This window comes from Tigriopus californicus, chromosome 1 (assembly GCF_007210705.1).
Source record: "Tigriopus californicus strain San Diego chromosome 1, Tcal_SD_v2.1, whole genome shotgun sequence".
Lineage (NCBI taxonomy): Eukaryota > Metazoa > Arthropoda > Copepoda > Harpacticoida > Harpacticidae > Tigriopus > Tigriopus californicus.
The window spans coordinates 3,227,066-3,245,422 of record NC_081440.1 but is presented as its reverse complement, the minus strand read 5'-3'; the positions used below and the strand labels follow the sequence as shown (position 1 = coordinate 3,245,422).

The 18,357-nt window shown below is 39.0% G+C and overlaps 1 protein-coding gene across 2 annotated transcripts in view; it reads left to right on the top strand.

Moving 5' to 3' along the window:
* The first annotated feature begins 6,038 nt into the window (after positions 1-6,038).
* The window catches only part of LOC131883370 (galactosylceramide sulfotransferase-like), a 14,528-nt gene continuing 2,209 nt past the window's right edge, over positions 6,039-18,357 (top strand). Inside the window, exons 1-7 of one of the 2 annotated variants that reach the window (XM_059230830.1) lie at positions 6,055-6,167; positions 12,006-12,112; positions 12,534-12,668; positions 16,107-16,190; positions 16,266-16,478; positions 16,541-16,669; positions 16,737-17,001. In XM_059230830.1, coding sequence (XP_059086813.1) covers positions 12,030-12,112; positions 12,534-12,668; positions 16,107-16,190; positions 16,266-16,478; positions 16,541-16,669; positions 16,737-17,001 — 909 coding nt within the window. In that variant the 5' untranslated portion in view covers positions 6,055-6,167; positions 12,006-12,029. Of the gene's footprint in view, positions 6,168-12,005; positions 12,113-12,533; positions 12,669-16,106; positions 16,191-16,265; positions 16,479-16,540; positions 16,670-16,736; positions 17,002-18,357 lie in introns of both variants that reach the window. The other variant, XM_059230838.1, reaches the window with a different exon arrangement.

Sequence of the window (18,357 nt, the reverse complement as noted above, 5' to 3'; positions counted from 1 at the left end):
AATTCTGGGGATGTATTGAATCATCTGAAATGATCTGGAATCGCTCAGAATGCTGACACTTGAATTTTCACCAAGTCTTAATGTCAAATGCATCAAAGTAGAGTTCCTATCACAACAGCCCGAAATACATACATAGATCACCATAAAATAAACTTCCAAAAATTGCAATCAACCCAGCATCAGACATTGCAAGGGGCTTTGAAGTAAAACCTTCTCCATTGATGACACGCTGCTAACTCGATGGTGGAGAAAACGGTCTTGAAAAGAGAGTATATTTCAACATCCTTACTACCACTTTTGTCGCCGTTTATACTGCTCACAACTTCTTCATGCGCTGGGACAATTTTACCTTGAGCAAATTTCCACTCCGCAAGTTTATTTTCAAAATGGTTGGATCTGGATCTGAGACGTAAGTCTGGAACATGTCAAGCAACCGCTTTCATGTAGGAGTTGGCCCATGAAGGTTTGAGACGTTCCCCAATATCTCCTCCCGTAAACATCTCTGTGAAGTGGTGAGATGACATCCAATGGGACCTGTTTATAGGGACTGTGAGGTAGGAGTTAAACAAACTCTAGCGGCCAAAAAAAAGGAAAAAGAGCGTTAAAAGGGAAGAACCATGACTTTTTTGCTTCATTCAAACCTTTTGAAATCATGTGAAGACAGATGAAAACAAAAGTGATTTAACTTCTTATGAAGGATTTGAGTTTATGTAAGATTGCAAAATAAGAGTGACGAGTATAGACTTTCTTAGTGTGTAGTTTAAATATCTTGTCATTTTGAGGCATTTTTAAACATTTTGGTAATTTCAACCAAATTTCCGAAAAAATAACAGTTTCGGTGTCTAATAATCCTAAAATTCGACATTTTTCTGTCAAAGTTTGTACCAAAGAACATTAATATTGAATCTTAGAACATATGTTGCACTTTAATTCCTCGGCAAGTCATTTGTTACGTTTGATTTTGCTTAGGAAATTCAGCCCTGCCTCCAGTGATGCGTTTTTTTGTTGTAATCCTGAACTGAACTTCTTAATGAACAATATCCAAATTTTGGCTACGTTGTTTTTTTGCAAGATAAAGCAATTGAAGGTGCAAAATATGAAAACCACTCTTTTTCTAACTAGTCTTCAAAAAAAGTTAAAAATAAAAGAATTTCAGAAATTCGTGGCATCTGAAATTGAGACTTTTGGGAGGAGGATGCATTTTAAGAAGTTGCAATATTGGCTTTAATAAAGTTTGCAACACCCAATTTGAGATTTTGTGACACAAGTACACCAAAATAAAAGTACAAAGAAACAAATCCATTTAGTACAGCCTCTTTTCAACACAACTGGCCATTTAACTTCAGTGAGTTATTGATAGTTGATAAATTCATTAGATAAAATATCGTCAACTTGATTATTGAGTAGCACTGTTTTGGTCAAACTGAAAATTAATCATAAAAACTCGGTGGTGTACCAAGTCTCAAATTTCGCACTTGCTATTAGGATTCAGCGGCCTTACGTCACAAAATGCAAGCAAAATGTAAACAAGGTCTGCCATTGGTTGAAAGTACGGGTAAGCATTCCCTGTCAAAGTGAAAAGGCGATAGAAGGGGGAAATTCAAACTGAACGGAAATCGTCATATTCAAGGTCCAAGTTTCAGATACTCCAATTAGTGATTTTGTCCAAAAATGTTACTACAATACGACATTTTTGTAGCCGTTTCAGAATTAATCGCAATTAGAATCCTTTTTGCATCACACTCTGGGCTAGAAGGAAAAAAAAGTTCAAGCCAGTACATAACTTTCAAGGCGGTGTTGGCAAATCCCCTATGTACTGCAAACTTGATGATTGCCCGAATGCAAAAAACTCCAAATTGCCCCCATGCTAGATTTCAAAAGAGATTGTCGCTTCTTTTATTGTTTGATCATTGATCATATAAAATTGGAGGGCTAAGATTAATACAAAAAAGAATGTTTCACCTTAAATGACTTCGCTAAAGAATTGGCCAAAAGCAAAATTAGTCACCCTTGGAAAATGATGAATTTTCGTAGCTGCCGAGCCCCTATTGATTAAAGAACAATAGCAATTTATAATATCTGTGAAAGTATTTTCATTTTCTTAATTATTAGGCCTGTTTTTTTATTTTGCCTTTTTTAAACAGAATATTATTTCCATATTTCACCAGAAGCAATTGAATATTTTCAGTGTCTTGAGTGATGAGAGTTCTGATTTAGCAGTTTATAGTAATGCCGCCACACAAATAACTGAATTAATTTTTTTCAAAGGAATCTAGTCCAACTTCTTAACCCAATCTCCTTATCACCAAATTTGATGTATGAGTTATTCAAACAATAAATAACCTTTAATGCATTGTTGTAGAACCATCAATAGGAGTAATGGGATCTCATTATTAGCAAAATTAAATGAAGGGTACCAGAAAGTACAGATAATAGGAAAGTAAAGATAATAGTCTATTTTCAAGTAATGAGTTATTATCAATCAAAAACATTGCCTTAGTTTGATGTGAAAATAATCAGGGTGATATTTTGAGGCTATCTAATGGTTTCCCAACACGCTATTACTGATGCGATGTCATTGGAAAGAAAACCAATCTAGTAACATCCTGTTGTGACTACTTATTTGATGGTATCAATGATCCAGTTCTTTTTAAGATTTTTGATGTTGCTGAATGTCTCATTCAAATTATAACCTGTTCAGGATAGAGCTTCCAGAGGTGGAAACCAGCACTGTTGGCGCATTAACATCAATTGTTGTCTACGGTTGTTAATTCTCTTTCTTTACTTCCGTTAGCAGAGGGTTTACTAACGCTGTCTTTCATTTTTTTGCCGCGAGATGTCTCATTATGAAACAAGCATTCCATAATGGTAGAGCGTTGTAGTAACCTGGCGTTAACACTACATCATGTCATATTTGTAAGATTGTCGAGCTTATACCAAATAAAAAACATTTTTCAATCGGCTGGAGTCAGGGATGAGAAATTTAAAAGCCATTTTCTACCACCTGGCAGAAATTGGTGGCAGAAATTGGTGGCAGAAAATGGCAGAAAATGGCCAAATATGGCAGAAAATAGAATTCTTTGTTGTATTCTAAATCATCTTTTTCTAGTATTTGCGATCACTTCCATTAATTTTTAAGCCTACCTGTGTGTAGTTTTTACACGTTGGGATGGGTATTTTGCATCGAATGTGAGATACAAACTATAAACGTCATTGGTGTGTGATCGAGTTTGAATTTTGCCACCGCAATCCGTTGGAATCAGGGACGCCATTTGACCTAAACTTTTTAAAGTCAAATTGACGACAATTGCATTTAAAAAAAAGTTATATCGTATTCAATAACCATTTTGATGAGTGTGAAAAAAAGTGTACGTGTTGTGGCTAGGCCTTGGATATTGCAAGTGGTCTATGGATACTTTTATCAATTCAGTCAGCCATCAAACAGTATAAATATCAATATTTGAGGAACATTTTGCATTTCAGCCAATGGAATATCAATATGCTTTGTAGCAAAGGACACTTATCCAACCCATATGATCATTCTCGTCTTTGACATCTTTTAGAAGCAGGATCGGCCATTCTAAGCACCGGCGGCCATTTTTGACCACCTTCCAGCAATTTCTGCCACTTTCTGCCTTTTTTAGCCACTTGTGGCAGAAAGTGGCAGAAATTCGATCAATCTCGATTTTTCCCATCACTGGCTGGAGTTGTGGTGTCTACTGGTTACTGATTCAGTTGCAGTAAAAAAACACAACAAACTCGACTTTTTCTCTTCTATGTGAAGTTCTATGCAGCAACTACCAACAGAGTTGGGACATATGAAGTGGAGAAACCGTAAATTCTTCCGCAGGTTTCAACAAGAAGAAGTGATGCCCAAACCGTAAACGCATCCGGGCTTCATACGAGTATGTGACCATGATGACTTGAAAGAAAAGTCCCATGTTAGACCAAGACGGTTTATGGGTTGAAGCGCTAGTTTGCGTTGCCCTTAAATGGGAGGGGCATGGAAGCGGATGTGATCATCCTGATTTGACCTAATTAACTATGCATAGTAGAGTGCAAACTCTAGACGATTAACGACAAGCTTGTATGAATCTAAGCATTCCATTAAATTATTTGAGGAATCCTGGCGATTAGCTTACCAACTATTATTATCTCTTTCGCCAATGACCAACTTTCCAACTTTCGACCAAAAATCTTAACTACCGGCGGTCATATTTTATTATGTTTGAGCACCTTCTGTCATTTATCGCCATTTAGTGGCTGCAGCCAAGTACTTCACGGTCAATGATTGCCATTGTTATTGTAATAAATTGCGTATTAGAAGGAATTCACTCAAGTCTGTCAATCCGAGATTCAGACGTTGACCTCCATTGGAGTGTAAAGGCACTCATCAGCCATTATCGTTAATTGAATCTGAAAACCAGTTCGTGGTTTTCATGGTTAGTCGATTTTCATATGTGCCAAGTAGGCAGTCCTGACTCTGAAATGTTAAAACGATACATCTGACAAACGCATTTTCAAAGTTGTCACGATTTGAGATGATTATTTTCTACGTACCAAAACTTTTTTGTTAAGTTATGAAATGCTTATCTTAAGTAAATTTCAATTGATATCGTGAATTGTGTTTTATTTTTTCTGCTTGCTTTGAAAAAACGAGACATTTTCACTTATTGTCAGGGCATTGAAAGAGCAAAGGATATTTCTTGGCAACTGCTATAAGATGCAACGGGATCATTTTGTGGTCAAATTTGATGCAAACTACAACATTTTAAGGGTACCTCAGCGTCTGCTAAATGTACTGTTATGAACTTTCAATTGAAAACGTAACTAATGATATCCACAACATTTATAAATCATGTTTTCAACAATTATGTCTTGTAACTTGAACTACTGGTTTATTCTCAGATTGCACATAAGTAAACATCAATGGTTAAACTGTCTAATTGATTTGTCACTTGGAGAGTGCGACAATTAGCCACAGTCTTCTTTTTAGCTTTGGAAATGCATACAAGGTTGCCATCTCGCGGGAAATATGTTCACAAGAGCAGATGATGCTCTGAAGCATGAGGCCAAATATAGCACTGTATTCGAATGGCTACCATATTTTCCTGGAGCTTCGAAATGGTTTGAAAATGATTAGAGAGTGCAGATGTTTATCCGTACATCAAACCTTAACTTCTGACAATATTACAAAGAGCTCTCATAACAAAGTTTTGGCGAAATGAAAATGCAGAATTTATGATTTAGAAACGGACACCTTGTGAATAACAAGAGCTAGAGAGAAAAAGAAAGGAGAAAGAGAGGGAGAAGGCAGGTACCGATGTATTCTTGGGTAACCTTGCCCTGGTTGACCATAATCAGACGAGTACAAAATGGCAGGGATGAAGACTCAAGTACAACGGACTTTTTGGGCTATTATGGCTTGTTTAGACAACACTCACGAACCAAACGAACAAGAGACTTGAGGGATGAATTAGTGGACACCCAAGGCTCTGCCAAAAGTGCGCCAACCAATGAGGAGTGGCTAAAAAGAGGGGTGGAAAAGTCAAAGAAAATCAACAAGAATCCGACAAAAGTACGGAGCTTGTGTACTGAACATCATCTTTAGTCTTGCGCTCTTGAACCGGTAGAGGGCGATTTCGAAAGTTAATAAGGTTTCAGTACAAAAATATTTTCAGCAAAACTACTTTTACTGATAGATTTTTAACAAAGTTGATCCTTGTGATATTGTACCAAAGGAAAACGCAACTAGAGGTCTTGGCATTTGAGCAAGTCCTTTTTTAGTGTTGTGGGCACCACCGCAAGATATCACTTGACATGCCAGACAGCCAGGGATAGACAGTTTGAGGAGCCCAAGAGGGCTCTTTCTTCACTTATAAGTTTGTATTTTTTGAAGGCGCTGCCCTCTTTATCATCCACGTCAAGGACCATTCTCTGTCAGTTTTTCGGTCTGAGATACACGTGTTTACATGACACAGCTCCCTTGTGCTCACTTGACTCCTATCTTGTTTGCTACTTCAGATAAACCGTTAGTTTTGTTTCAACTTCGAGGGAGACATGCCGACAGTGCAACAAATCCACCATATTCGATTCGAGTTCTATGATTAATTTTCATTCGGCATCAATGTACGTTGCTCGAGGTGCTAATGTAGAATTTGGCTCAAGTAAGTTACTTATCCATATTTAGGTACTGGTGGCAACTTTACAAAAAAATATCTTATTTAGAATCTCAATACTGTGCATTAGCTGTTGTTTCAAACGTCACTGTTTAAAATGTTGGAGAGGAAAAAAATCCTTTTGATCTTCAAAATGAATCACACTGGAATACACAATAACACATATAACAAAAATGCATTGTAAAACTTTTGTGTTACATCACATTGGATTTCAATCGACAAGTCGTTCTAAAGCCTTGATTTCTTACTCTAGCTTGATATTGACCCTACTTTCCAAAACAATGACAAAAAATATCTAATACCTAGTAGAGATTGACAATCAAATGCAAATTCAAAGGCTTCCATAGCCCAACAACTCATTAAAACCTGCGCGAAAACTAACCAAAACACAACTGGGCCACAGTGGTTAAAATGTCCTTTAAGGGTTCTACGGAAAAAAACCAAACACGTCTTGGCATTTTTCTAACTCAGAAAATCATGTGGAACAGCTTTGATTTTACTGCCCTATGGAGATCTAGCCCACATTAAAAAGTTAGTTCCCTATAAACTTCATAAAAACAAAAATTGTCACAAACCTAATTAATGCAAAATGGGAGCACACCTAGCTGGCACTTACTTGGAAAATAAGATCTGATCTATCAAACCGCTACAGAACCTACACCCTGACACATAAATTTCGTCCCGCTGGTTTTAGTGCTCCTGCTTACGTTGCAATTGCCGGTAAGTTGCTTAATCTATGAAACAATTGAAAGAAGCAAGGATTCTACGTCATGAAGACTCTTTAAGCATGAGCCAGCAACTGATTCTATCCAAGAAACTATTGGGAGTTGGAGCGGAATTAGTTCGGAATAAAATAGAATAAATAGAATGCTCCACTAGATCCAATAATACGGCTGGAAGTACTGTCAATCCCAGTGCGATAAATGCTGCATGTCAGATTTACAATAAAATGAATGCACAAGGCGCATCTTCAAAAGACTATTACCTCAACTCATATGAAGACAAGTGCCCGGTGACAAATTGCAAGGTTTGCCGTTTTAACTCAAATAATGCAATTCAATAAATTAGCATAAAAACTTCCATCCCCTTGCCCCTTTCTGCCCCCTCCCTCATTTTATATATCTATTTAAACCATTATTAGTATTATTATCATTTATTTATACTTATAGTCAGCTCTGTATCTTTTCTTTTTTTACTGCCAAGGTGGCCGTGTCATGTATCCTGTAAGGATTTTCGGCCCCTTACAAAGACTACAGAATTTAACAAAATGTTCCCAATAAGAATGAATGCCAACCAAAAACTATACTTTGTCTTTGCGAAATAAATTACTTACTGATCCAGCAGAGATCCAAGCAAATTTAGAAAAAACTCATTTTGCGGTATATACGAATACGCCAAGATCCCAAGAGCTTCACGCCAACTAAGCATCTCTGTCATTATAAAAAGCGGACATTAATCGCCAAATTGATTTGCTGCCAGAGATTGCTGAACGCTCTCACTTGCCCAAATCGGAGCCCGAAGTCTTTGATGGATCCGACCCAACATCCTCCAAAGTGTTCATCTTGGCATTCGATCAACTGATCGCAAGCAAAACGAAGTCAGACCGAGATAAGCTCTACTACTTAGAAAAATACACCAAGGGAAATCCGAGACAAGTTGTTCGTGGCTGCTTTCACCTAAACGCTGAACAGGGATATCAAGAGGCACGAAGATTATTGGATCAGAAGTACGGAAATGAGTTTTTGATCGCAAAGGCATTCATGCAAAGGATCAAGCAATGGCCATCAATTAAACTTGATGATAGTAAAGGGCTTGAAGAATTCGCCATATCCCTTCTGTCGTGTCGCAACTTCATGCAAGATGCAGACTTTGTGGTTCAGTTAAACGATCCAAATCAAATCATGGAGATCGTATAATTGCCTTCAAACTTGGAGATCGTGTAATTGCCTTTCCAGATGCCACAGAGTTTTTGCAATCACGTGTTTTCGTTACAAGAGCAAGGACGACAAGTCAAATTCGAAGATTTGGATCTCTTCGTGTCGCAACAATCTCGCATGATGGCTAGTCCGATTTTTGGGGAAATTTTGGACAAGAGTCGCACTCTGGTGAGGAAAGGCGAGTCCGATCTCTCTGTCCCCCAAAAATCATTTTCTTTGGCTACTGGCACTAGTTGGGAGGAAAGTGAAACAACATGTGGTGCTTGCAAAAAGGCAAACCATGCATTAGAAGATTGTTTTTTCTTTGCCAAACGACTGGAGACCGAGAAGATTGAATTCATTCAAGAGCGTGAATTGTGTTTTGGCTGTTTAAAACAGGAACACATTGCCAGGAATTGTAGGAATCGGCTGTAATGCAAAAAGTGTAAGAAAAGGCATCCAACTTGTCTGCATAGGTCCAAGGACGCCGGTGGAGAAAAATCCGGTCGGTCGGAAGCCCTTAGAATCTACATCGATCGGCATGTTGTCTTGAGAAGACTAGTATTCAATCAAGCAAGTCGAGCAAGGTGGCATTGACGTTAATTCCGGTTCAGATTCGGGCCCAAGGGAGCTCAAGGGAGGTCATTACGTACGCAGGCCTTGACAACTTCTCCAGCGACTGTTTCATCACCAACGAAGTCTTGAATGAGTTGGGAATTTCGGGACCGAAGACTTTGATCAGTTTGACAACCATGGAATGCCAAGGAAAATCAGTCGCCATCACATCCATTAGTGGATTGGAGGTGATGGACCTTGACGAGAACCAAAAGGTTATTCTACCAGTGACATTTTCAAAGGATGTTTTGCCAATCTCGAGCAAAGACATCGTAACGAGAGAAGACTGTCTGCAATATCCTCATCTAGCTGATGTTCCTTTCGTTCATTTCAAAGCTAAGGTCGGTCTGATGTTGGGTGCGAACGTACCGGGAGCTCTTAAGCCATTGGAAGTGTTCAGTGGAAAGAAGGGAGATCCTTACGCGTCGCGTCACAAATTGGGATGGGCAGTCAACGGTGCTCTTGGAAATGGAAAATTGAATAGTCGAGTCATCGTCAATCGCACCCAGGCGGAATAGGAAAACATTGAGAAAGAGCTCAAAAAGATGTTCTCCGCCGATTTCTCTGATTGTGGTGAGGACGGTTTGGACCCCTCAATTGAAGAAAAAGTTTGGCTTACAAAGGCATAAACTTCGATCCATCAAGATTGGGACGGGCCCTATTCGGACGTTTAGGCAAGCGCTGGTACCAGCAAACAAACTTGCCTGCCAATGCCAGTGATGCTAAATTGGCGTTTGAAACTAGTTTCAACGAAGGTGACCTTTCCTCATTTAGCAATGTGAAGGAAGGGTCAGCTTCTCGTAAACGTGTTTGAAGCCCCAAATTTACATCACTGACACTGGTACCAGCAAACAAACGAACCTGCCAGAGTTTACCTAAATGTCCCAATTGTATTGATCTGCCGTTCCGGCACGTCCCAGCCTCATTTCCAGACAACCTTTCACCAGCTCTCAACCGGTTGGCTGGAATTAAGAAACGTCTACTCAGAGATCCACAATTCAAATTAGACTATGTCAAATTTATGGAGATGATGTTGGATCAGGGATTTGCTGAGGAGGTGCCTCCGGATGATTTGAACAAGAGGAATAGATGGTTCATTGTCCACCATGGAGATAACCACAAACAAAAGGTAGAAATCAGAGTGGTTTTTAACTGCTCACTGAAGTATGCTGGTGTATCTTTGAACGATAAGCTAATTTCGGGTCCCGACTTGATGAATAAGTTGTTGGGAGTCCTTCTCCGTTTTCGTCAAAAGAAAGTGGCAATTATGGGTGAAGTGGAGAAAATGTATTACCAAGTTCGGGAAACAGAAAAGAACAGAGATTTTCTCAGATACTTGTGGTTTCCTGGTGAAAATCCCAAAGCTATGCCAAGGCAATACAGACAGGCTCAGAGTCCGTTTTTGGAGCCATATCATCACCTAGTTGTGCCACTTTTGCATTACGGCAAAGTGCTATCGACTATGGATCTAGTGCCTTGAAAGAAGCCATGGAAGTTGTGAATAGAGATTTCCATGTGGATGACTTGCTAACTTCAGTCGACGACTCCGAAGGAGCCCACAAACTGATTCAAAATGTACGTCAAATTTGCAGCTACAGCCAATTCAACTTAACTCAAATAATGTCCAACGACCGGTCAGTGTTCAGTGCAATTCCAAACTCAAATCTTGCAGGAGGTGTTCAAACTTTGGACTTAGAGAGAGAAGATCTTCCAGCAGAGCGAGCCTTGGATGTCATGTGGGATGTGCAGAATGATGCACTAGGGTTTAGAATTCAATTGAAGAATACTCCAATAACGCGGCGCGGACTTTTAAGTGCTATCCACTCATCTACGATCCGTTTGGCATTGTTGGTCCATTGGTGTTGCCTGCCAAACAAATATTTCAAGAATTGCGCTGCCAAAACTGCAGGTGGGAAGACGCTCTAGCAGAACCTCTGCACAGTGCTTGGAGTCAATGGCTTGAGGAGCTTCCTTCATTAACCGGCTATTCAATTCCAAGGTGGCTTGGGAGGGGGCAATCTGAATCCAAGAGCCAGTTGCACGTCTTTTCCGATGGAAGTGAGGTGGCATATGGAGCCGTGGTGCATTTAGAAACATCTCATTCCAATCAATGCAATCACAATGAATTGGTGCTGGCAAAATCTCGATTGTCCCCAATTAAAAAGGTTTCTATTCCTTGTCTCGAGCTGACTGCAGCCAAACTCGCCGTGACCCTCTCGGTTTGGGTCCAGAAGGAGTTGTCTTTGTGCATCAGTGAGTGTTACTTTATGGATCGACAGCGAAACAGTTCTCAAATACATCAAGAACGAAACTAAGTGGTTTCAGAGGTTCGTTTCTAATCGGATTTCGTATATTCGAGAAAGAACTGATCCGGATCAATGGAATTTTGTGCCGGGTCCACTGAACCCTGCTGATATTGCCAGCCGAGGATCATCCACTCGGGAGTTAATTACTTCCGAAAAATGGAAGAAGGGACCCAAATTCATCTGCAAAGATCGAGATGCTTGGCCGAGGCACATGGATGTCGCAGAATTGAACGATTCTGATCCCGAGGTTAAGAAACCTCCGATCATTTGCGTACGAACCAACGTTGAAAGCGATGGCGTTGATCCACTTTTTGAAAGTATTTCCGATTGGACTGTTCTTCGACAAACGGTGGTCGGACTTCTCAAGTTCAAAGTCAAACTTTTTGGAAAGAATGTCAACCTCACTCTTCATTTAGATGATCTTCTTGAAGTGGAACAATCCATTCTGCGCTTTGAACAAGGAAAGGAATTTAGTTCGGATCTGGCTTTGATCAGGGGTTCCTTTCCGTTACCTAAGAAGTCCAAATTGAAGAGGTATTCGCAGTTTTTTGGACAAATTTGAGGTTCTTCGCGTGGGTGGGAGGTTATCCCAAGCTGAACATCTCGCCTATGATCAAAGGCATCCCATTCTCATGGGCAAGGGTCATGTATTCACTTTGATTGTGCGATCAACTCATGCTTTGGTTGGACATATGAGCAAAGCTTCGGTGATTATGAAACTACGTGAGCGCTATCGTATTTGGGTGAGGGTGCTCTCATCAAGAAAATTCTCTGAGCTTGTGTCTTCAGCCAGAAGTATCAAGGAAAGGTCGAAGAGCAAGTCATGGCCACCCTCCCTCGGGATCGCTTGACCGTAAAGATGAGCCCATATCGTTCTTGAAGACCATGTCCCCGTGAAGTCTTAAAGGGCCCGAACATATCGACTACAGTGTTGGTGAAGGGAGGGAGATTTTTCGGCTATTTGAAAACTGATTCTTTTGCCCTTATAGCTTTGGATAATCTGTCATGGACTGATGCGCAGCTTGCACGGAAGACATCCTCCGGGATTGAAATTTGACCCAAACTTGTTTATGCAAAAGGTTTTTCTTTGGAAAAGGTAAAATATTTTTTTTTTTGGTTTTGAATTGTTCTGAGGACTACTAATAACTCAGGGCATTAACATCTCCAGTTTGCTAAAATAAGCATTCTTTGTATCTCTTTTGGTCGTGGAATTATGATTTGAAAACTGACCCAAACTTGTTTATGCAAAAGGTTTTTCTTTGGAAAAGGTAAAATATTTTTTTTTTTGGTTTTGAATTGTTCTGAGGACTACTAATAACTCAGGGCATTAACATCTCCAGTTTGCTAAAATAAGCATTCTTTGTATCTCTTTTGGTCGTGGAATTATGATTTGAAAACCAACCGGAACGAATTTCTGTGTCAGGGTATAAGTGAGCCAATAACGTTTGAGAAGCAAAATCAGCAATGTTTGCACGATTTGTAAATTCGTAATTGCTTTTGCATTTCACATTTTTTAGGTCCAGAAATATAGCAACAGGGATGCGGTCCACCTTCGCTCTTTTATTTGCCGCCGGTATTGGTGTCACATTTTTTTATTTGGGATGGCTACGGGTCTTAAGTTTGGATTCCATTCAGTTTGTTCGCACAAACCGGTAAGAATTATTTCATTTACCTAAAGTCATATTTCTTTAATTTGCTCTTGTAATGAAAATTGGATAACTTGGACCCAAGGGCTTATTTTAGTTACTCTCTATAAGCAAGAATTAATAATACTTCTTTGACAAAGGGGTCATTTATTCCATTAATTTATTCCATTATCATCCCTTTCATGAAAAGCAATAAATATTTTCTGTTATTTTTCTCTAATCGGCTACACAATACCCCCCTTACGCTGCACGAAATATGTTTTACGTTCTGCACTTCAGAGGGCGCTTTGTCATCCAGCATCTACCAAATAAAAGGCCGATTAGGCCAATTCATTTTTATTGAATTATAATGCGTTTGTGTTGCTTTTGGCTCATTCTATCAAAGTCTTATTTATAATTAGTGCCCCGGGTCACATAATGTCCGGAAAAAAAAATACGTTCAGGGCAAGGCAAGAGCAAGTTATTTAGCAATCTACTGTGTCTCTTCCCGTTTTCTTTGGGCCGTGTGACGTTGCAAATAAGGGCCGCTATAGGGGGCATTACGCATCAGCTGACTTTCCGCAATCTCACATCCTAGTTGGGCCCTAGTCAGTACATAGAGGAAGCAAGATGCGAAGCAAGGTGCGAAGCAAAGTGCGATCCGAGCTAACCAGGCGGGCTTGTTTTCAGGGGAGGGTGACAACTGGCAGGCTGCAAGGGTATGATATCTGATTTTTCAATCGGCTGGAGTTGTGGTGTCTACTGGTTCTGGTTACCGATTCAGCTGCAGTGTAAGACCACAACAAACTCAATTTTTCCCTTTCTATGTTTCTTCTTCTATGGGCAGCATTAGAGGGCTTGTCAGAGAAAAGACACTCCATGGAACCAAGCCACTTGAGACTTTGCTTTGAACACATTTTGGTAGTTGGGCAGCAGGGCATTACTCAGTTTCAACCAAAGCAGACAAACCAGCCATCAACTCACTGGCTCCCTGAATTCGGAACTTGATTTTGAGAATCACGTAACTAAATGGGTTCAAAGCCGATCCCCATCGCACACACCAGGCAGCCGCGAGGGAGCCAAAAAATCTCAGAAATCTCGTGAGTGTCGCTTCTCTGACTAGCCCTCTAGACAGCATAAAAAGGGAAAGTGCTGAACTTTCATGGGTGAAAAGTAAGACTTTTGATAGAGGTTATGGCGCAATCATTTTGAATTATTGAAAAGAAAAAAAGCATGCGTATGTGACATGAAACGAGGTAACATTTTCTTTTTCTCGTAATAGTGCAGCACAAGGAGAGTGCCACTTATTTGAATTAGTACTTGTGATCTTATACTAATATGTTTTCATAACAAAATAGCAAACTTGATTATAGTTTGTACCTAAAGCAAAGCTCACTTTTACATAAATTTTCAATCAAGGAGATGTCGTTATTGACATTGTATAATTCATGGCCTACTTTTGCAAGAGGTCAAATAGATTCTTCTTTAACTGCCGTTGAAGTTAAGCTTAGTATTATTATAAGTATTTACAAACAATACATGCAACAATATACACCTAGGGAAAAATATGTAAACAAATCAGAATGTGCTGCTTTAAATTGTGTTAAAATTTGCCGTCTTGTTTTAATATTCACCTACTTTGAAAGCAATTATCTAGGCCTGTCTGTAAAGCGCGTCAAATATCCTAGTTTACGTACCGAAAATTGCATATGATGATAAATAAAAGTTTCAGATCAAATCATTTAAAACTTAATTGCTTTATCAATGGTCCATTTTGCTAATCGCTTCTCTCTCGCAAGAATCCTAACCACTTTGAAAATATTCCAAGTGACTCCTCCTACATCCTACTCCTACTCTATCTTTCACTCCCACTTCTCTCCTCTTCCCTGAAAGACCAAATACACTCTCATTTCTTGAAACACCTTTCTCCCTAATATTCCTTGTCCCATCTCCATTCCCGAAATACGTTCCTATTCAAACGTATTTATCCAATCCATCACCCAAACCCAACCTTCCACATCAATTTTTACTTCGCTTCCATTAGAGCTTAGCTTTGTTGATAGGCAGGATTTTTTACGGTTACAGAGGATGGTCCTAGGTCTAGGGAACTTGGTTCGTCCAAAGACAGACCGATAAAGGGGCTATATTTGAACGTGCATGTCTGATTTTCAAAAAAAGGGGTCGTAAATAGATAACTGATAACTGTTTCAATGTAGCGCGTTGCGATAGGATAAGCCCTGATAATCCCACTTTCCCACATGGGGATGTTTGCCTATATGATTTGCACATTAGTCATGTTCAAATGTCTAATGGAGACATTTCGCTGTTTGTAGCCTCACAAATCTTTGCCTATACGTAAAACAGCCTTTATGATGCCCACCTTCGGCTCAAAGAATATTTTCCTCAGAAGTTGAATATACGGGAATAACCTATTGTGGATTATGGTCTAAAGCTAAATTTAGACTTGGTAACTTCTTATCACAATATTTGGTTTAGCACAAATTTCCTTGATCACAACACATTGGTAATGGATGTTGGCATAGCGACTCAAAATGCTCCATTTTTCGTCCACGAAGAAAACGGCATCAGAGGGCATCCTATTCTTGATTTTATTATCCACTTAAATGGTTTGTCTATGGTCTTTTCATCTGCAAAATTTGTCTAAAAATGTGTGACAAATGACATGAAGCATTTTCTCATCTATGTCTCTTTTATGCCATGGTTTATGGTCAGTGTTATCCAGTAGGATATATTCAATTTATGAAAAAAATATTTTTGAGCGGAAGGTGGACATCATCAAGGCTGTTTTACGTATCGATAAAGATTTGTGAGGCTACAAACAGCAAAATTGGCATTAAACTAGTTCCTTACAAAAGACCCACGGCTTGAATGACTTCATAGGCACCCATGGGTGAATTTTGTGATCATGACAATACCGACTTATTCGTCAGGAAAAATCGATTTAGCATGATACGTCAACATCAAAGGCCACCATACCTAAGTTCGGCAATGTTTAGTGGTTATTGTTTGTTGCCACTCTGAATACAATTGACTTGTGCATGTAAGAGTAATGGCTTAAGGCAAATAAACGGTAACGCTCTCCCAATATTGCCAAAGAGAGCTTTAAATCAGAGACTGGCTAAGTTTACAAACATCGAGAGTTGGACTTCAAAAAAGTCTAACTTTTTTTAGTTCATATTTGGCTCAATAAACTGTAACCTTGTTTGGAGGTGCTAAAGTGCAAAACGTATTCTGTAACAATGATTAATGCTCCTAGTTTGCTGAAAGTTTATTGTTAGGAGCTAAAATCGTCCAATTTCTTGCCTTTATTTATGCTTAGGGCGTTGGTGATTTGGACTTGGCATATATGTTATTCGGGAATTCCAAGAAACAATGTACTTATCTTGTCTTCCATAAGTGCGTCGTATAAACTATCTAATCTAATAAACTTGATTCATACCACAGCTTATTCAGGCCATCAATTGATGGCCAAGATTTGGGGCCCGTCAAGAAAGTTGGCTTCTTGAAAACTCACAAAACTGCCTCCAGGTAAGACAATACGTGCATTATCAAATTGAGCCCTTCTTTATGCCAATAGCACTTGTTTTTGGTTCAAAATTTCAGCACCATTCAAAATATCATCTTACGGTATGGATTGAACCATAACTTGACCTTTGTTCTCCCGTCAAGTGGGAATTACTTGGTTGGTCCCGGTTCAAGATCAGATCCATTTCAAGCTCATTGGTTGCAGAATGTTCCCTGGCATCGAAAGTTGACATCTACCCACCAATATGACGTTATCGCCCTTCACACTAGATGGAACTACGATCAATTCAAGTACGGAAAATGATAATCCTTTTTCTCACCACACCTCTCAATACGTTCCAAATAAGTTACAGGTTCTTGTTGGGTTCAAAGGCGGTTTTCTTCACTATCCTGCGAGAACCAAGTGAAGTCTTTGAAAGTCTTTTCTCATACGTTTCGTTCGAAGAAAAATTGCAAGTAAACATAAGTGAATATTTGCAAAGGTTTGTAACAATAAGCAAAAGAAAACCCGAAGTATCAGTTGCCCCACCATGGTTCTCTCATTATCAGGTCAAAAGACCCAAAGTATAGGGCCAATCGGTTGGGTGGTTTCCTCGGTCTCAACCAGCAATTATGGGATTTGGGAGTGGATTTAGACATCTCTCGTGACAAAAAAGACATCGAGTGGCACATTCAAAGGCTTTCTCAGCAATTCGATTTGGTGCTAATTACTGATCGCATTGATGAATCCTTGGTACTTTTAGCTCAACTCCTCCGGGTACCTCTTAGTGAAATGGTATCTCTCAAAATGAATTCCAGAAAGAAAACTGCAAAGGTAAGAATATGATTAATTGGTTGTCCTAAGTTGCCAATAGTCTTCTTTTACAATGTGCTACAACTTCATAGAGTGTTTTCAATTGACCTTCTTATCAGTCACCATCCAGCAGGGTGATCATTTTTGGGAATCAGGCTGACTTTTTGGACATTAAGTGTCAAAAAGTGTCCAAAAGTTTCCAAAAGTGGGCACAAGGTGTTCAAAAGTAAGTGCAAGTTGTCCATATTTGGGTAGATGAGAAACATCTTTACATAAACTTTGTCCTAACCACAAAATTGAATGATTTGATCATATGATTTAAACCCTTCTAATACATATATACCTACAGTAAGTAGCGGGTAACCTTTGTAAAAAATGAATAAATCACTTCACTAACGGTTCTTTTATTTCCAAAATATACATTGATGCATTGAGTTGTGGTTTAAGGCTTTTTACCGATTATTTTGGGAAACTTCAGTATTGTAAAGTTGTGCAAATATCGTTCATCGACGTTAATAACATAAAAAAGTTATTTGGAATGTCAAGAGCAAAGTATTTAAGGAACAAATTACTTATTACAAGGGTGAAAAGAAAGTCCAAACAATTTTGGTCGGTTTTCAATTCTAACTAAAACTAAGGCATGAAACTTGTATTACCTTAACAGCCTCTTTTTATTGATTTAAAAATGCATTTTGAAATATCATATATCTGTATTTTTCGCATTACTCCTTTTTAATGCACTTTTCATTAAAATGAAGTACACATCAACCACATCTTTGAAACCAATAACCTTACGTGACAACTTTCGAAGCACTGTATATCAAAAACAGTTCGAAATGTGAGAAATACATCATTTTGAATTGTCAGCAATTGAGCAAGATGATAAAGTTTTAGCCGAAGTAGCTATTTTGAAAAGGTAGTCGAGACTTTAAACAACAATATTCTGACAAACCTTGCAAATGACTCCTACATGACTTTGCTGATTAAATGAAGCTACAGAATACGCATTCACTTTTGTATAAGATAAGAATATAATAATGCTAAGTTATCCAAGTTTCTGAACTCTTTTTGGCAACTGCATGTATAAAGCTAGAGACATTTGAACCTACTTGCTGTCTGAAGCAAGAAAAAAAAGTTAAGAAATGCATAGGTTCCATAATCCAAAGTCTCCTCCCCCCCCTCAATGTAGCGGATCATCGCCTCGAATGGTGGACCTGAAACCCAGAACGGGACAATATCAAAAAAATGTATTGAACATTTGTGAATCTGATCCAATGAGAAGCAAACCCACAATGAAATTTTTAGAGAACTGAGCCAGCTCTGGGGTCAAAACTTTGCTAAAGACTTTTTAAACCCTGACTTGCTCAAGAATTTCGG